General features: G+C 46.9%; 1 protein-coding gene and 1 long non-coding RNA gene across 2 annotated transcripts in view; one reads left to right on the forward strand and one right to left on the reverse strand.

Annotated features, from left to right (window-relative positions):
* The window catches only part of LOC135395532 (uncharacterized), a 114,083-nt gene that overhangs the window by 25,592 nt on the left and 68,762 nt on the right, over positions 1–19,729 (forward strand). The gene's annotated exons all lie outside the window — the stretch shown is intronic.
* LOC135395158 (uncharacterized) lies at positions 11,148–19,722 on the reverse strand. The gene is made up of 3 exons (XM_064626403.1): positions 19,468–19,722; positions 19,125–19,356; positions 11,148–11,356 (listed from the first exon to the last, which is right to left on the reverse strand). Exons 1-3 carry the CDS (start codon positions 19,720–19,722, stop codon positions 11,148–11,150), a joined length of 696 nt encoding a protein of 231 aa, XP_064482473.1.

Consider the following 19,729-nt stretch of genomic DNA (forward strand, 5'->3'; position numbering starts at 1 on the left):
ATTGTGTAAACAAAATCGCGCCACCCTCCAAGGGCGCATTTGAGTTCCGTCCGACAGTCGGCTGTGGGTCAAGCGCACAACGAGGAAAGTTCTCAGTTTCAGTTCATTCGGTGTGCGTAGAAACTGAGAAGTCATGTCACCTAAGCCAGTATCATCGTCTAAGCGAGTATAGTTTGTGGAGAGGTTACGATGCTTTCTTAAAGCAATTTTATATCATATCCCAAACGCTCTGCGCGATCAAACAGCATTATGGAAAGAAGAAAACCGTTTCATGCATCACGGTGCGTGCGCGTTTCAGTTCTGGCTATTAGTAAAAGAAGTAGTTTTGGGTTCCCAGGCGGGTTCTGCATGGTGTTACCAGCGCATCAGGCGACAACGTAAACTGTTCTGCGCGATCAAACAAGTCCCGCTCCCACGCGCGTGCCATATCATAACTTGTTTCAGCGTGCTCAAACAAGTTCTGGCTTTTATGGTCGTATGATGGTGCAGATTTGTAAGAAACACTGAAGAGATTCAAGAGGATGATCCTCCGACAGGAGAAAAGTGATGAGCATCGACTTGACAACCGCAAAAGTGCGAAGGCCCAGTGTGTCGTGTGAGATGGATCAGTTCGTATGCAAACGCATGCTGGCAGATTTACAACGTCTAAACAACTTTTTAAATGGACACGGAGAAGAGAGTGATTTTAGCGACATTTTGATAGCTATTCCCGTGCGGAGTACTCATAAAATAAGACAGTTTGTGAGATACAAGTTGGAACTGTTGGAGCGATATAGAAACGGAGAACCCATCAGCGAGACAATCATAAATGCCGGGTTTTCCATCCCCGTGGTGCGTGACTACTGGAAAAAGAACCACACGAGCTTGGACATTACCGTCGTCGAGGGAAAGGAACGTGTTGTCTCCACGTTAGAAGACGTCCTCGCTAAAGTGTTGTGAATACAGTGTTTACCACGAACAATTTCTTCATAATCTTTATTGTTTGTGACATAAAGTTCGCACGAAATAAATGCGGGAATGAAGCAACCACTATATTTTTATGATGTAAACCAAATCCAACTCGCGAACTACGCGGCGTATTGCCCACATTGAGGAGATATGTAGTGACAGCGCGAGCGGGGCGAACGGTCCTCGATGTTTTGACGGCGTTTTTCGGTCGGATTCCAGAAGATGCAGTACCGCGGGGTCTCTATGAAGCTTTCATCGGGAAACGATTCACCACCATCGACAGCGTCGACGATGCTGTGGACGAGATCCTACGAGTATACCATGAAACTGAGCTAGAAAAAGGAGATGCGAACCTATTCATGATATCACGCGAAGTTCTAAAGAGATACGGCTACAGAGACATCGCGGGCATAGATATTCTTCAAGCTCTCCATCTACTGCACGTCTTAGTTTACCTCTGGAATGAATGCTGTCGTATCATGTACGAACCGGATGGTTGCCCCCCTAAAGATCGAGTGAAACTGCTGTGTAATCCTCACGTAAAATAAAGCTCTTTCTTCCGCACAAAAGATTTTTGAATGCATGAACAGACGGTTTCGAACGTCCAGCCTACCTCATTCGACGCATTTTTTTAAATTGCCACGCGGGCGTTTGACATCGCGTATCTTTATAACTACACATGGAGTATAACCCTAAAACAAAGTATGGGGAATAAGGTACTTTCGAAGCCTGATGTGCGAAGATACTCTCCCTCTATATCTGTAAATAGGCAACACGCTGTGCAATTCGAGCTCCCACCGCACACCATTCGGGATAGCACATCGACACAGTGTTTGATAGAAGAAGGGGTAAATCGATTTCTTGCCCTCTCTTCACAGAACTGACGAAAATCACATGTCCTGTAGGACGCGCGGTCCTCGATGTTGTAACAACCTTCTTCCAACCTGAACAGGAGGTGCCGGAAGGAATATATGAAGCTTTCATCAACAAAAGATTCAGCGCAGATGACGGGGTAGACAGCGCATTGGACAAGATCTTACGCATGTACTATGTAATCGAGCGAAAGCAAGGAATCTCATTTCTATTCAAAATATCACGTAATCTCGATGAAGTCCTAAGGAGGTCGAGCTACGAAGACATTGTACCTGTAGATATTCTTCAAGCTCTCCTTCTGCTACGCATGCTGGTCTATCGGTGGAATCAATGTTGTTGTTGTACGATTTACCAAGTGAGCGGTCGGTTTATATTCCCAAGGATTGAGTGAAACAGCTCAGGCAAATAAACGTTTATTTGCATAAAAAATCTATGGATGATCTCAATCTACGTAAACAATGAAGATTTCGCGCTGTCACTACATATCTCCTCAATGTGGGCAATACGCCGCGTAGTTCGCGAGTTGGATTTGGTTTACATCATAAAAATATAGTGGTTGCTTCATTCCCGCATTTATTTCGCGCGAACTTTATGTCACAAACAATAAAGATTATGAAGAAATTGTTCGTGGTAAACACTGTATTCACAACAGTTTAGCGAGGACGTCTTCTAATGTGGAGACAACACGTTCCTTTCCCTCGACGACGGTAATGTCCAAGCTCGTGTGGTTCTTTTTCCAGTAGTCACGCACCACGGGGATGGAAAACCCGGCATTTATGATTGTCTCGCTGATGGGTTCTCCGTTTCTATATCGCTCCAACAGTTCCAACTTGTATCTCACAAACTGTCTTATTTTATGAGTACTCCGCACGGGAATAGCTATCAAAATGTCGCTAAAATCACTCTCTTCTCCGTGTCCATTTAAAAAGTTGTTTAGACGTTGTAAATAAGCCAGCATGCGTTTGCATACGAACTGATCCATCTCACACACACACTGGGCCTTCGCACTTTTGCGGTTGTCAAGTCGATGCTCATGACTTTTCGCCTGTCGGAGGATCATCCTCTTGAATCTCTTCAGTGTTTCTTACAAATCTGCACCATCATACGACCATAAAAGCCAGAACTTGTTTGAGCACGCTGAAACAAGTTATGATATGGCACGCGCGTGGGAGCGGGACTTGTTTGATCGCGCAGAACAGTTTACGTTGTCGCCTGATGCGCTGGAAACCTTTTATTAATAGCCAGAACTTGTTTGAGTACGCGCACGCACCGTGTTGCGTGAAACGGTTTTCTTCTTTCCGTTTGATCGCGCAGAACGTTTGGGATATGATATAAAATGGCTTTAAAATAGCGTGGCGCTCTCCACAAACTATATACTCGCTTAGTCGATGAGTATGCTGCTATATAATCCTTCTCCTTATCACCTATCTATATAGCTTCTCCATCACACAACACAGAATTTTCCCTCCTAAAAACAGGAAATACTGCCGAATGAACTGAAACTGAGAACTTTCCTCGTTGTGCGCTTGACCCACAGCCGACTGTCGGACGGAACTCAAATGCGCCCTTGGAGGGTGGTGCGATTCTGTTTACACAATCGCGCCCGAGCGCGCTCGCCCGAAGGACATTTGGAAACTGCATAAGCGAACCCTTTGTTCTTGGTGCTTGTTTCGGCAATGAGCAGGTGGTCGCATAGCGTAGCGTGATCACTGGTTTTAATACGTGCGGCCTCGGAAAACATGATTTACGAGGTGACCCAGTTTCTCGTTACATCACCTTGACGCAACATTTTTTCCCGCTAGGGTCCGCCGCAGAGTTTGGCCATGAAGTGCCTCTTTGATATAAAACAGATGGCTCCAACACATCTTCAAGGTGACCCAATTTCTCGGGCTTGCAACCTTGCGGAAACGAGCGAGCACTGATATAAAAGAGATGGTCCCAACCTGAGGGTTATATTATGCGCCTGTGTTTCGGCTATCAAGTTTTCCGTGCGGCTGGCACGGTAACGGGTGCCTGGAAGGTGCGCGGGCAGGCTGAAATCGTGTGAGCTGTCCACGCGCCCGTGTTTCCCTACCCTGCTGTAGCGCGTCGCGCGACAAGAATCTACGTGCGCCATACGGATGTGATGAGGTGAGCCTATTTTCTTGATGAACTTGTTCATAGTGCGACGATCTTAATATTGCTGCTTCCAGTATAGAGAAGGAACGCGGAGGCGCGGGATGTTCTGTGAAGGCAATCTGAAATTGTGTTTCTTCATACTCAGTTTGGGTTGAGTGTCCGTTTTTAACAATGAGTACGTGCGAAGCTTCACTGCATAGCATTGTTTAATAAGCGTCAGTCACGACATAGCATCACTGTGCTTTGTGCTGGATTTAGTTGATTTCTTATGTTGAAGTCTAAAACTGCATGGGCTGGCTAAAGTCGCGTGAGCTGTCCACGCGCCGCATGTTTCAGATATTGCGGCATGCCGTCTGCGAAGGTGAGCGCATTTTTTCCCGAGATGAACTCGTTCATTGTGCGACGTTGTGCCTTGGACTTATATTTCTAAGAGTGCTTCCAGGAGTGCGAGCTGTGTCGTGTACGCCGGCTATGTTTGAACAGAATGTTCTGATGGGAGCAATTGTGTTTCTTCATACTCAGCTTGGGTTGAGGTTTCTTTTTTTTTTTAGCTTCAGTACGTGCGTCATTGTTTAATAAGCGTTGGAGTGTCAGTGCATCTTGAGCTTCACCACATAGCGCCACTATGCTATTGTCATTCTGCTCGATTTATTTAATTTCGTGTGTTGAATGCGCGCTGTCTAAAATAAAAACAGACCCAAGCTCTATAGGGTTTATTGATCATACAAGCTGTTTTTCCCTCAAACCAGCTTCTCTGCACAGCATCAACTATCGTTGTTTTCTCGATCATGTGCTTCTTCCTGCTTATTTCGAACGCGTGCTGGCTTTCCTGATTAGCGTCACGATGACTTTTTTGCACATTGAAATGTTTTGTTTTGTTTATGTTCTGTCACAAAATTCGTTCTCAAGAATGAACGCGCTCCATTGCATCACTTGCCATTCTGCTTGATTGAAACAATTTTTAGGTTGAACTGCAAAGCACACACACACATCCTAAACGATCCTAAGCTTGTTCTCAGGGGGTGGGCTTGACCTAACGCACGCATGCAACCGGGGGAAGCCAACTTTACTCGTGTAGTGTGTGTTTTGAGATGTGTACCCTGAAAAAAAAAATTTCCCCATTTCCAACTGTGGCTACGTGAATAGCGGTAGGCGGCGGCATGTAAGCTGTTCAGAACGCTGGCTCCCTTGAACCAGTTGGATAGAAATGAATCACCAATGCAATGGCAGCTGTCCATCTTTGCAAAGACAAGCGACGCCATCTCTTGTATGTGTAGGGCAGAGCATGTGAAAAAGTTTCATTGTGAACCAGTGAGCAGCCGCGGATGGGACGGGCTTCACCTAACGCAGGCATGCAACCGGGGGAAGCCAACTTTACTTGTGTAGAGCGTGTTTTGAGATGTGTACCCTGAAAAAAATGTTTTCCCCCCTTTCCAACTGCGTCTATGTGAACAGGCGGCGGCATGTAAGCTGTTCAGAACGCTGGCTCTCTAGAACCAGTTGGATAGAAGTGAGTCACCAACGCAATGGCAGCTGTCCATCTTTGCAAAGACAAGCGACGCCATCTCTTGTATGTGTAGGGCAGAGCATGTGAAAAAGTTTCATTGGGAACCAGTGAGCAGCCGCGGATGGGACGGGCTTCACCTAACGCAGGCATGCAACCGGGGGAAGCCAACTTTACTTGTGTAGAGCGTGTTTTGAGATGTGTACCCTGAAAAAAAAATTTTCCCCCATTTCCAATTTCGTCTATGTGAACAGGCGGCGGCATGTAAGCTGTTCAGAACGCTGGCTCTCTAGAACCAGTTGGATAGAAATGAGTCACCAATGCAATGGCAGCTGTCCATCTTTGCAAAGACAAGCGACGCCATCTCTTGTCTGTGTAGGGCAGAGCATGTGAAAAAGTTTCATTGTGAACCATTGAGCGGCCGCGGATGGAGGCATGGGCAGTTGGAGCCTGTTAGGGAGCTCTAGACATAAGTGACCAATGAGAGGCTTGTAGTCAGACGGGGCAATGAGCACTTCCAGTTAGATGAGCCATATGGTGTCTATCGAGGGAGCTGAGTGACCAATGAGCGCAAGAGATGACCGGGATCTCTCTGATGCAGCTGAACCAACCCATAGGCTGTTGTACCAAATAAAGGGTGAAATCAACAATTGTCGTGTGTCTTGTCTGAAGCTGCTGCATTGTGGTTTAGGAGCGACAGGCTAGCCAATCACTGTTCAGTAGGCTTAACGTGGACAAATCAGGGCCAGACATCGGTAGGCTTTGGTGTGAAAGGACACTCAGTAGGCTTAGCGTGGTTCGGCTTAGAAGTCAGTAGGCTTAGAATGGACCAATCAGCATGAAATAGGCAGAGCTGGTGAAGAATTGTGCCATCTGGTGTCAGTGGACTTAGAACGAGGGCCAATTGGTAGCGGCCAATCAGAGCGCTGGTGGAGTGATCAGTAGGCTTAGCGTGGACTGGCTTAGAAGTCAGTAGGCTTAAAATGGACCGATCAATGCAAAGTGGGTGGAGCCATTAAAGAGTTGCGCCACGAAGTAAGTAGCATCAGGGCCAGCCACAGCAGAACCAAGCCCTATGACGCAGCTGGACCAATAGCATAATTTCTATTAAATGTGTAGGGAACCTTCTTCGGCGCCGTCAGAGCATGCGCGTTGTGAACCATGATGAGCATCAGGGTGGAGGCATGCGGTTAGCATGGGCCAATAGCAGTTGGAGCCTACCAGCCACCGGTAAAGTTATCCTATGGTAAAAGTTACAATCTCCCACAGTTAAATTTATCTCGTCTTGAGATGAGTGTGAGTGACCAATGAGTGGCTTGCAGTTCAATGGATCAATAGCAGTGACCACTTGCTGTTAGATGGACCAATCGGGGTTGGAGCCTATGAGGGAGCTGTGACCAACTAGAACCAATAAGGAGCTAGCTGAGCGGCCACGTGCAGTCAGATGAACCAATAACAGTTGGAATCTACCGAGGGAGCTGAGTGAGTGTGAGAGATGTCCACATAGAATTATGGACCAATGATCTCTCTGATGCAGCTGGACCAGGAGGCTGTTGTACCAAATAAAGGTTGAAATCAACAATTGTCGTGTGTCTTGTCTGAAGCTGCTTAGGAGCGACAAATTCAGGTAAGCCAATCACCGTTCAGTAGGCTTAGCGTGGACCAATCAGGGCCAGCCATCGGTAGGCTTAGAATGGGCCAATCAGCGTGAAGTGGGCGGAGCCAGTAAAGTCCGGTGTCAGTGGGCTTAGAACGGGCCAATCGGCAGGCTTACATTGGAAGGGTGATCAGTAGGCTTAGACGTCTGAATCAGACCAATCAGCATGAAGTGGGTGCACACCACAAGGTAAGTTTGAACATCTGAGATAAAGACGCAGCGGGGCCGCTGCCATCTGGCAGGCGCCGGTGAAGGCTAGGCCACCCGCTAGCCCGGGCATGGGTAAGTTCGAACATCTGAGATGAAGCCGCAGCGTGGCCGCTGCCGCCGGGACAGTAGGACCAATCAGCGGAGCCGGTTAATTAGCATAACGGGGGGCGTGCACCAATCAGCGTGAAGTGGGGATGGAGTCAAGTAATGAACATAAAAGGGGCGGAGCTATGGTGAACCAATCAACGCGATCAGTAGGTTTAGCGAGGTGGCCAATCAATGTGAAGTGGGGGGCGGAGCCAAGTAATTAGCATAAAGGGGTGGAGCTGTGGTAAACCAATCAGCACTCAGTAGGCTTAGCATGGGCCAATCAGCGTGAAGTGGGCGGAGCCAAGGCAACTAATTAGCGTGAAGGAGCGGAACTACGGTCAACCAATCAAAGATCAGTAGGCTTAGCATGGGCCAATCAACGTGAAGTGGGCGGAGCTAATGGCGGCCAATCAGACGGCTTTGGATTTGGCTTGTGTTGGCTTAGAACTGGATTGTGTTGGCTTAGAACTGGATTTTGGCTTAGAATTGGATTAGAATCGGCCATCTTGGATTAGAAAAAGGATGTCGTTCTACGTAACGATTATTATACCGCTTATATCTATACTACTCGTATCTAGGATCCGCTTAACGGCGGCCTTAGGTGTAGCTCCACCTAGGAGTGTCAGCTCTTGCATCTGGATTATTCAAAAGCGTTGTATTTGCCAAGGTGAAGTGTCGAGTGCAGGCATAACTGAAACGGTGACCAAAATTTACAAATTGTTTCTCTAGGGCGGGGGTTAATGTGTTCTCAAACTGCTTGAAGTCCTCAGTACGACTGAATGGTTGTGCGACAAGCTCCTGAACATCACCGACAGGGTCTCTTGTAGGCGGCGTCAGTGATAGCAGATCACTTGCTTATAGTATGGCCAGACGTATAATATTTAGGCTTCGTAAGACCTGGAGTTGAATTCTGAAAAGAAAAGATTATGTGAAATGCAGAAGAAAAACTTCAGCGCTGTAATTTTCGTGATCTTACACATTAACCACATACCGTGTTCTTGCATAGCGTGACCAGGAGCTGCATGAGTGCGCCTCAGTGATGCACCTGTGAAATTTCATGTATATCAGGAATAGTACCGAATGGAGAGCAAAAGCTAGAGTAACTTCATTGGTTGAGACATAACAGACTGCAAGATGCATGACAAGAGATGCTCAAATCTTCTCGCATGAGGAGCCAGTCCATAGTTATGTTTATTGTTGCACAATGAAAATTCACATGTACCTGCTTCGAAGCCTCTCTCAGAAGCCAGTGGTACTGGACCATCTGTCAAACGGAATTCGGTAGCTTAGCAATTGCGTAATTTCTGTAGCTACTCATAGCTGCCCAGGTCCCATAACACATACATTCCCAAGACGAGAAAATTCATGCACAGGGTCAGTGTCAAAAGCTCTATTATGGCAAGGAAATGGTGTATATAACTCCAGTAGCAATTTGCAGTATGTTGCTTGTTTGTTTATTTGTTTTCATGAAATCCAGTTGTTTTTTTAACATTGCTTATCATGCTACTCTGTTGCTCTATACCTACCTTTGTTGAGTTCAGTCGCACGCATCAAGCTGCGTGATGGAGCCAGGGGGCTACCTACAATAAACTGTCCGTACTAGTCAATACAAAGTGCCCTTTCATAAATCGTGCTGCGCAGTTTGTACACTACTCTCTCACATACGTTGCCAATCTTCGCGTAGTGAGTCACGTGCACTGAAGGGGCGACACCGTTGATGCTCTGGAGAAACGAAATGGGTCGCAGCATGACGACATAAAACAGTATGTACTATAAGCAAAGCGATATACCTCCAGGCATAGGCACTCTGTCGCTGCAGCCTGAGGACGACCTGGATTGACCTTAGGATAAAACTAGAATGACCATTATATTAAGACGAGGCCCCATCTACTGCAAGTGTAGCACTAGTGTAAAGGTATTAGTATGGTAGCTAGTGTAGGTGTTTGTTTCTGAACGTTGCTGTAAATTGTCAATAGCTGCATGCTGTTGCATAGCGTTCATCTTACTTGCAGAAACAGGTGCGTAGTTGACAGTAGTGGCAGAATACTGTGACCAACCTTTACAGAAACAATACAATGTATATTGCAGTTGAATCATCACCTCATAACCTTGCAAACTTACTGCAGGAGGGAGAGGGGAAGGTTCTGTAAAATGCGAATTAATTGTAGCACACAAAATAAATCCGGACAACATGAACAGAAATGGGAAACGTGCCTGAAGACACATCTACAATCGGGATATCCCTAGCACGACGGTTGAGTGACACAGGCGGTGGGATGTTGCTACTCTCGTCGGCTATTGGAAGAGTGCATTAAAATGTGTGAAAACCATTCAATGTGTTGCATACCGCAGTTGTTGGTAGCATGCGTAGTCAAAGGTTCACCCCCTTCAAGCTGATGTCTGTCTGTGTCTCCGGCTGTTGTCCCTCGGCCTGTCCTGCCTAACATCAGCTATGGGTTGTCACCAAGGTATTACTAAGCTAGGTTGGACATCACCACACAAAAAATGACCATCAAGCTTGAAGGACACCGGAGATGACCGATGCACACCTCAGGCTCACATGTTGTGCAGCCTGTTCTGTGTGCCATCAAGCTTTGTTATTTTCTCCGTAGTGTATGTGCATCAGCTAGCTAGCGTTCATTCGCTATACTTCCGATAGGGAAACGTAAACAGCGAATCATGTCTGTTGCTAAACGGCGTAACAAATAAACATTAAAAATTAAGCTGTTGTTCAGTAGAAACAAAATTTTGTAAAGCAAATCCTATACGTACTTTGTGATTGAAAGTTGCAAGGCACAGGGGGGAAATCATCGTCACTTTCAATAACTTTGGGACGCCTCACACGTTTCGCAGGCGACTCATCTGCATCATTTAAGTCAGAGTTGTCCACTGCGCGGGGCAGCATCTTCCTGGCTGCATTCCAGCCCACTGGAATAGTAAAAATAAAGAGCACTAAAAGAGAAGCAGCACAGTGCACCTGGCTTACCAAACACGCCCTTCACACTAACAGGTATCTCGGTACAGTTGTCCCCAGGTGGCACTCCCTTTTCGACCATTTTCTCAACAGTTCGCGTTGGGAGTGACGGCCATGTACACATGTCGCCACAGAGCTACGAACACGGCCCAATGTCCACCTCTCCACGGTCCTGAAAGTGTACGATCGCGTACAAAGTCTATGTATGAAAACGTAAAACAGCATTAGTGAGATATAAAACAGAAGTCTGAAACGCGAAGAACAAACTAGAACACAGCATGCAGCACACAGTGCATTCACTAAAGCAAGTGTATCAGAGGCATGACGACGAACTGTTCTTTGTAAGGCAAAGCAACGAGCTTTATCACATTTTTCATTGGCCACATGTTTAATTTCCTGTTTTCTGAAACAACATGTATGCTTGCAAGCGAGGAGCGGAACGGTTTTTGGTAGAGATGAGCAGTAGATATTAGCTCACGCCCAACAATGCAGGGCTGCCTGGACGAGCGCATCGTTGCAAAGTTTTCTATCGCTATCATGTGCCCATTAACCAGACAGTACTTGTCTGATCCCTTCGTACTAGTCAGTACGAATTCTCCAGTTAAATAGCTGCGGTACTGTGGTGAACAGCACATCGGCATGACAGGGCCATCACTGTGGGAATTCCCAAAGCCAAGTGTCCTCCTGTTCTTTCCTGTATTTGCAGCAGCATGTTGTTTTTCATGAAGGCGATTATACAGCTGTGCTAGCGTTGTACCCGGTTTCCTAAGCTGTCACTTCAGTGTCTGCATGTAATTTTCGTATGGAAATGCACTAAACGTGTCAACAGGACCACGCACTTTGACATCATCTGCAAGATGTAGCAGGCCATGTACGTTGTAGGACACGAAATGCTCTCCGTACAGCTCTGCAAACATATCGACAAAATGAGACAGCAACGATGTGGCATAGTCATTCTGGACGTGACACAGGTCGCATCGGGCTAAAATTGTGAGAGTACAATGTAGGGTGAGAAAGTTCTTGTAAAGGGGTTTCGGCAGCACACTGTCCAATATGGCAGACCCAGTATAGAATAAAAAGAGTCGAAATTCGGTGGCCTTCCACCTGTCGACCTCCTCGATGCCCCTTGGCTTGCGTGAAAACTCCTTTGGAATATGCAGCTGAAGTGAGAAGCTTTTCTCAGTAAACGTATTCTTTCTCTGCAGGGCTTAGCCTTACAGACAATGGACCAGAGCACCACAAGACAATTAGCTTATTGACAACGCCTAGGCAGACAAGATGCATATAATCCAGTGGTGCTGTCTGCACTATGTCAATGGGCAATTCTGCTTATATTGAAGTATCTCGATGGTGGTCGGTATCCTCCTGATCACGGAAGGACTTGTCTGTTCGTTTGGTATAAGTGGTTGTGGAGTAGTGCAGTCTGTTTTCACTGTAGTTGCCCTCATCTACACATTTTGGACATCCTGAAAATCCCGTGTACCCTTTCGTGCAATACACAAAGGCACGGGCTAGTGCATCGCACACCATTGACCGAAAGGACACACTTACATTTGAGTCACGAGCTGTGATTCCTTCCTCGAGAATAACAGCCATATCATCTACGAACTTTCTGATGAAATTGTTTGACGAGCGTGGTTTTGCAGGGCCAGCGTATGCTCCCACAATAAAAGGAGGTGTGTTCTCGAACTCGTGAACACGGCACTGTATAGGCCAAAGCTCTTGTCTTGAACTTTTTGATAGTGGAAGTCCGTGAATGTTAAAGGATAGTGAAACTCGTGAACGGATTTCATCGGCACGTTCGATAATTTCCTTCAAGAAGGTAGACACACCAAAATGACAGTACTCTCCAGGTGGCATTGTGGAAGCATGTGCAGAGCTTTGTCGTGGCGTCTCAAAAAGTGTACGAGCATCCTTTGGTAGATCCTGATAGCACACGTGCTTTCTGAGCGTCTTTAGCAGGTCAGTTGAAGCAGTGTACGTGATGTTATGATGAATTGCCCAGGTTTGTAAGCTCGCGCGTAAATCGGCCGTGTTTAGGTCGTTGCTGTCACTTGCGTCGCTACACTCGTTTGATGTGCTGTCACCACAGTCGGCAAGCCGGGCTCTTGTTTCGGTACCTGAAGGGTCAGACACCGCGATTGATATGTCTGGTTCATCATGGTCTGAGATTGTGTTTGGAGAACTTTGTGTTGTGCAATCGCGATCACTAATATGTTCAACTTCGTCAGATTTTCATCTGACGAAGTTGAACATGAGCTGACTGCAGAAGACGTTGGCGTTTCTGTCTTTTGAGTTGCTTCGCTGAACGTCGCAATTGTGAAACGCGCATAGGTTTTAGCTTTTTTCTGCATATATTTTTCCTTATGCTTCGGCATGGTGAATATAGGGAGGGCGAAACCTCAACATGAAAGTCACAGCATGCGCGTAACACTGCTCATTCTGAAACGCGACACAAGATATGATAAATATTTAGATTTGCCGGCTTCATGATTCACGATGGGTGATTTACCGGTGCTGCAAAAGAAACTACGATGGGTCCTCATGCTGACACAAAAAATCAGTCACCTTTTTAGTGCTACTTACGTTGTACGTTTCAAACCGAGACGCCTGCAGCGCGGTATCGCAAGTTGCAGGAATACAGACTTGCTTTGGATGCGATTGCGGATTCCTGCAGCGGAAAGCAACGATCGCGACGCCGCCACGGCGATGAGTGTGAACAACATTAAAATTCTTCACCGCTATCAAACCACGAACACAAATGTATTAGTATGAGTGTACTAAAAGACGAATGCTGTTTTCGAGCTGCATTAAAACAAACTGTCCGTGGTGATCATCAGGATCATCGGCGTCATCTATGATGGCTGCCCGCGGCCAGATGCCAGTACTACAGTTGTTGTTCATGGCGTGTTAACCAAACTTCAACATCAACAGGGCTTCTTACCCGTCCAGTCCTGCTCAAGACATTTATGCAATACCACACGAAAGTGATGCGTGCTGTACCGCTACACAGATCAAACCGCGCGTTGAAGTTTTGTGTGAGCGTGAGGCACCCCAGGTTTATCGTGTGCGCGAGAGTGCACCAGGTTATTGAACCAATGCGAGATATGGTTGACCGTCTCATGCCTGGATTTTTGTGTTGGAATAATAAAACAAAGACAGTATTAGGTAAACGTTCTTGAGAGGTGTGGCTTGGAATTGATAACGAAGTTCGTGCACGGATATAAGCACGAACGAAAATATATTTAAGACCCCTTCCCTCCTTTTTCTTTGTTCTAATAAATATATCCCCCCGCACAGTCATGACTTCTTATATTGCTCTGCCAAAAAAGGGAACAAAAGCACACCAACTTTTCCACATTGGAGCAATATGTGCGATGCTAGGAAAGTATCAAACGAATATCCACGGCATGTCCAGCTTCAGACATAGACTGGACATTCCCCTATGCGAATGTCGCTTTGTGATATCCGAAGGACATCACCGGGATATCCGGATATTTGCGACGTTCGGGACTTAGTACGGATGTCCCCTGGACATTCGTGGTTTACTGGGAGGAAAGACCGCAGACTTCAGCCTAACTCCAGAAGAAGAACAAGCTACAAAAAGTGAAAACGTGCTTTGCATACAACTGTAAGTCCGGGTATGGGTCGTGCAAGGCGAAGCTTTCATTGTTCAGCGTTCCCTCGGACCCAGTGCTTTTCGCCAAATGGGAAGCTTCTTCACAGGAAAGACCGCAGACTTCAGCCGAACTCTGTTGTCTGTGAGAAACACTTTCTGCCGGAATTCATTGAGGATACGTAGCGAATTCGGCCTTGATCAATGGCGAAACGATAGTGGCGAACAGGGAGAGGCGTAAGTTAAAGCCTGACGCTATCCCTACAATTTTCCTGGACTCTCCCTGTTACTGCACTGTGAAGGTACCGAAGAAACACAAGGAAAGAGACCTCTCAAATGCCCCTAAACCTGGTAAGTCCCAGTCCAAACGGTGCAAGCTTGATCAGCGCAACATTGTAGTACAAGGAAGCCCCGCTAGTCCTGGAGATGTGTTAAAACACTAATTGACGTCTCGTTGCAGGAAAGATGCGCTAAGGTCTTAACATCGTGTTGAGGGCTGGAACCGGAGAAATTTCTCTGACACAGCAACTGTTTATATCCCATATTCCCCCTGTTCCATATCCCCAAACACCTCCGAAGGGGGGAAAGGGGTATAATCACAGTTACCCTTCGTGGCAATCTCCCAAGATTCTAACAACAACCGTTTCCATTGTTCCTTTCTGTACGCAAAACAGAAGTATCACTGAAAAATAAGCCGACAGTCATTCCACTCCCGAAGGTGGCCTACAAGTTCACTGGAAACATGACTCTTCGCGGTGCTAAGCATGTGTTCTCTAAGACGCTCGTTGACACAGCGACCCGTATGACCAACTAGAGTCACTAAATAGGGGTACAGAGTATCGCATTCCTTTTCCGCGCCGGAGCCGCCGTTCGGTGTCCGCGATTGGGCAGATCGTGTCACGTGGTTTCTCCTTCCAAGAACGCGCTCTCCATGTTGAGTCCCCTCCATCCAAAACCGGTTTCCTCTGTTGCGAGCTGTTCACCACCAGCTCCGGTGGCGCAGCGGTAACGCGTGCGCTTGGAGACTGGGAGGTCCGCGGTTCGAATCCGCGGGCCGGCTGTGCCGTCTGGGGTTTTTCCTGGGTTTCCCTCAGATGTGTAATAGGCGTATGCCGGCACAGTTCCCCTGAAGTCGGCCCATGGACGCAGCTATCCTCCCCCCGAGCGGATTCCGCTCGGTCTTCCACTTCACCCTTTCCTCTCCTCCTCTCCACCACCTTTCCCTTCCCGAGAAACATGCCGCCTAATCAGGCAGGCACGCCTCTCGGGTTCCTCCCAACGACACTCCTCCTCCTCCTCGAGCTGTTCACCGGCGGAGAAGGGGGCGGTTGGCGTCCCATTGCTAGGCGACGCAGCCGCGCCTGACCGGACCCAAGATGGCGACCTCGCTCGCCCTCGTGGCTCGGTGTCGCTACTCTGCTCCCTATTTAGTGACTCTATGACCAACGTAACAAAAACCACATTCCAAAGGAATTGACTATACGACGTTCTCTTTACAGCACGCAAAAGGGCTCTTATGGGTGACCAGACAACCCGTCTTCACAGAACTAAAAGGCGAGAACCTGCTCAGTTTAAAAGCGTTTGAAAATACAATTCTAATTCCAAAGTTTGTTCTAATTTTCTTGTGAAGTGATACTTCTGTTTTGCGTACAGAAAGGAACAAATGGAAACGGTTGTTGTTAGATTCTTGGGAGATTGCCACGAGGGGTAACTGTGTGAGTAAACACTCGCTCATACCCCTTTCCCCCCTTCGGAGGTTTTTGGGGATATAAGCATTCGGCTCATAATAAACACTTGCTGTGTCAGATAAATTTATTTTGCTCTTCTGTGTCTCCGGTTCCAGCCCTCATTATGCACCAGCTTGTCTGCGCTGTTTCACTTCTGTTAACATCATGTATTGGATGCACTATTGGCAGTGTTTGTGATAATTATACTTTTGTTGTAGTTGCAGAAAGAATACCGCGAAGTCAAGTTACATAGATGGCTTCCTGAAGTACCTGGACCTATGGGAAGCGAACGCCAAAGATGGAGGGTGCCTGAGTGCAAGCACAGCTGAGGGCCTGCGTGTAACACTCTCAACAACTAAAGGACTTCTGTTATGTTTGTCAACATGTGGATATGGATATCTAATGACCTTGAGGATTAGTCAGGACCCACTAGAAAGGCTCTTTCGTCAATTCTCTGGCCCAAATGACCACCCAGCACCATCCCAGTTTTGGATTACAGTTAGATGTTTAAGCTTCTACAACCTACCTAGGTCACCACGTGGAAGCAGAGTAAGTGAGGGCGTGGTCTCATCCTTGCTAAACTGCACAAATCATCGGCTAACATGCATGGCTTTGGTAGATAGGTATATTGAGAGCGGTCTGCTTGACCGTGCACAAACAGCCCTTGTGGAACGTGATGACCACAGTGAGCATAGAAGGTGCAGCGACTCCCGCCTTATCTGCTATGTAGCCGGCTATGTGGCACGAAAATGTGTCATCCCACTGAACTGCAATAAGTTCACTGCGATCTGCATTTCGAGTGTACAACTAGAGCTGATGGCCATCCGTCCTCTTACACAATGGAGTTGAGCAGAGGTGGTCTCCTTCATTGCTCGGAAAGATTGTTTGATTTTGTGTCGACATTAAAAATTGTGTTCACTGGTGTGTTTTCACGCAGTGAAATTCATTCAAACAGCATCATAGAGCTCCTAGCTCGTATAAGGCCACATGTTAACAATCTTGGGTGTCCTGTCCATGGTGACGAACTGAAGATGAAAGTAATGAAGTTCCATGTCATCACAAGAATGCACTTTTAGGTTAAGGGCATTAATCAAGTAAAAGAGCAACGAAAAAACAAACGGAAGTTTTCTAAGCAAGGACGACCGCAGTGACGGCACTGATGGCATTCATGTATGTTGTGTAATAGTTGCATTGTATATCGTTTGTATAATTAACTTTTAATCGTTGCATTGTGTATACTGCATTGTAGTGTTGTGTAATGAACTATGCTGTATAAAAGCCATTTTTAAACTATGTCAAAGTGTTTCCGTTTCTAATAACAGCTTAGAGCTTTAACGTATAAAAATTGTTTATGAAACCTACGCTCACTTCAAAAATATTTCCCCCCAAACGCAGGGTACCACCTGTAGTACAGTTTTAGGTGAAGTTAATGTTCAACGGCTCGCGCTGAAGCTATACTACACCCTCTTGAACGCTTGATTCCCGTTGTTCTGCCTTCTGACATTCATTCTAGGCATTCAATGTCACAGCCACTTTTGTCCAATAAACAAACAGCGGCATTTCCAAGCTTCCCCGGCATATCGCTGTACAATGTAGGCCGTACGCTGTGCCTGGCAACCGAAGCAATGCATACATTCGCATAGCAGCTCCATCTGCTCCGTCGTCAAAAATCATCCCGCCTTGAGGGCTCTCTTCCTCACACCACGTTCCTTTCTAGCCACCATGCTATACTAGAGATAGGACGAATCCAGAATTTCTCGAATACAAATCCGAATCTAAGGAAGGTTCTGCGATCCATGAATCTTACGAATCTTTCGAAAGTTTAAAGGGACTCTGACCAGAAGTTGTGGGAGCTCTTTCGTACTTGCAGTCGATAAAGAACCCAACAAGGACTCTCCATCCGAAAATTGACGCATTAAAACCCCACGGTTTCTCTAAACTCTAATTTTAAACATTCGACTTCATCCGAGTGCAGCACGCCTAGCGTCAAACCGAGAAAACATACGTTTATATAGAATATCCACCTCGGCCCACCATCAAAATGACGTCAACATGAGGGCCACTGGCAACACCCACAATTGGCTAAAACGCGTCACGTGGTCACACAATACCCTGTCAATTCCCTTTCTGAAATGGCATTTATATGAGTAGTAGAAGGGGGAAGAAGTAGTAGTATGGGATGGACTCTCATAGTGCACAACGCTACAAGGCTTCTGGACACGTTTAATTAGCAATTAGAGCTAATTGGGACCCCCCACATTAATCAGCACCCTCCAGGGAGCCACCACACTAATTGGGGAACGTCTATCTCGTGTCCAGACCACCCTGAGCGTTGTGCACTACGAGAGTCCATAAAAAATAAAAAATAGGCAGAAAATAAAACAAAAAGATACAAATAGAGTGGAGAGCAACAATTTATTCCAAAATCAACGATGCCGCAGCGAAGAAGCCGCTCCACAACACCCGAGTGAGCAGCGCCCGCCATGTTGGTAGTTGGCACCCAGCAGTTGCAGAGATCGACGACAGGTGTTCACTTAGTTGCAAGCCATCACACCAGATGGCGCCACCATCATAGCTCTAGACGAGAAAGAGAACAAGACACTAGCGGCAGGTAAAAAAATGGCAACACTGCTGAACAAGTCTAGACATGCGAGAGAAAAGGTCTAACCGCTACTGCTAAAACAGAAAACAGTACACATCGGGGAAAAAGGCAATCGCTTAGGCCTAACCACAACGTCACAACACTATGCAGCTAACACAAGGCGGGAACCACTGGGCACACATCGCTAAACATGCGTCAAAAGGCTTGCTCACCGCAAAACAAGTCTAAACATGCGAGAAAAGGCTTAACACGAGCGCGGTCAAATCACTCGTTGGTCGCCGCAAAACAAGTCTAAACATGCGAGAAAAGGCTTAACACGAGCGCCGTCAAATCACTCGTTGGTCACCGCTAAACACGGCAAACATGCGAGAAAAGGAGCGCGTCAAATCACTCACCTTTTCCCCCGCGGCGACTGCTCATCAGCCAGGCAGAAACTGAGCGAGCGCGGAGCATACGTCTGCTCTCCGCGACAACCGGGTCTAGGAGAACTCGTCACAAGCCCGGTCGTCACAGGCCAACTGGTCATAGGTGAACTCGTCAAGAAGGCCATCTTGTCACAGGGCATCTCGTACGAGGAACTGCCGTCACGCCAGAATAATCGTCACAGCGAACATTCGTGTCACGGCGTGGATTTTGACTGTAGAACTACAAATTTACTTTTCTTTGTTCCTATGAATGATTCTGTACCCAGTGTTGTCAGCTATGATCAAAACATGACGCTGTAACTGAAATAAATATAACAAGATGCCACGACACGGTTTAAAGAGAACAAATGCGGTTTTATTGAGCTTGCACGGGCCTATACAACAAAAACGGATATTTCTTGCAATATTCTGAAGAGTGCATAGAGGAGATCCACTGGAGTGCTCCTCTAGAACCCTGGAAATGCACTCATTAACATTTTTATATTTCCGTGCGAGACGCGGCCGCTGTTGTCCCGCGTCTAGCTGGGCCATTTTCATTTCCTGCAGTGCTTGTTCATCCTTGAGGCACCTCAGGAAGGCCCAGAGGTTGGGGAGGCAGCAGTCGACGTTCGACTGCAACAAGAAGCAACAAAAGTGCAGGTTAATATAAACATCATACAGAAACATACCGACTGCAACATATTAAAACATTGCTTATTGAGAACCAAAGGAACTGTAACGCACCTGGAAGCCTCGATGCCAGGCTTCGACAGAGTTGTTCGTCCGTGGCATATCTTGCTGCACGGCATCATGCACGGACCATAGGCTCGATGGAAACATGGCTGTCTGAACTCCATTGCGCCTTCGGCGGCCAACGTAGGTGTCTTCGAAGTACATGGCCAGATCGGTGGCCTCACTAGGAAAAACCTCGAGAAGCTCGTGAAAAGCATCTCGAACCTCGGCAGGTAGCAGGAACGCCAACGCGGGTAACATTCGCATCTGGAAA

Source organism: Ornithodoros turicata, chromosome 5 (assembly GCF_037126465.1).
Source record: "Ornithodoros turicata isolate Travis chromosome 5, ASM3712646v1, whole genome shotgun sequence".
NCBI lineage: Eukaryota > Metazoa > Arthropoda > Arachnida > Ixodida > Argasidae > Ornithodoros > Ornithodoros turicata.

Bases quoted from the DNA above. Each gene is read 5' to 3' on its own strand.
- LOC135395158 (XM_064626403.1), bottom strand. From the start codon at position 19,722: ATGCGAATGTTACCCGCGTTGGCGTTCCTGCTACCTGCCGAGGTTCGA. The intron at 19,357-19,467 runs GTGCGTTACAGT...TTCTTGTTGCAG, and splicing joins CCTGGCATCGAGGCTTCCAG to TCGAACGTCGACTGCTGCCT. The intron at 11,357-19,124 runs GTATAGGCCCGT...TCACAATTTTAG, and splicing joins AAGAAATATCCGTTTTTGTT to CCCGATGCGACCTGTGTCAC.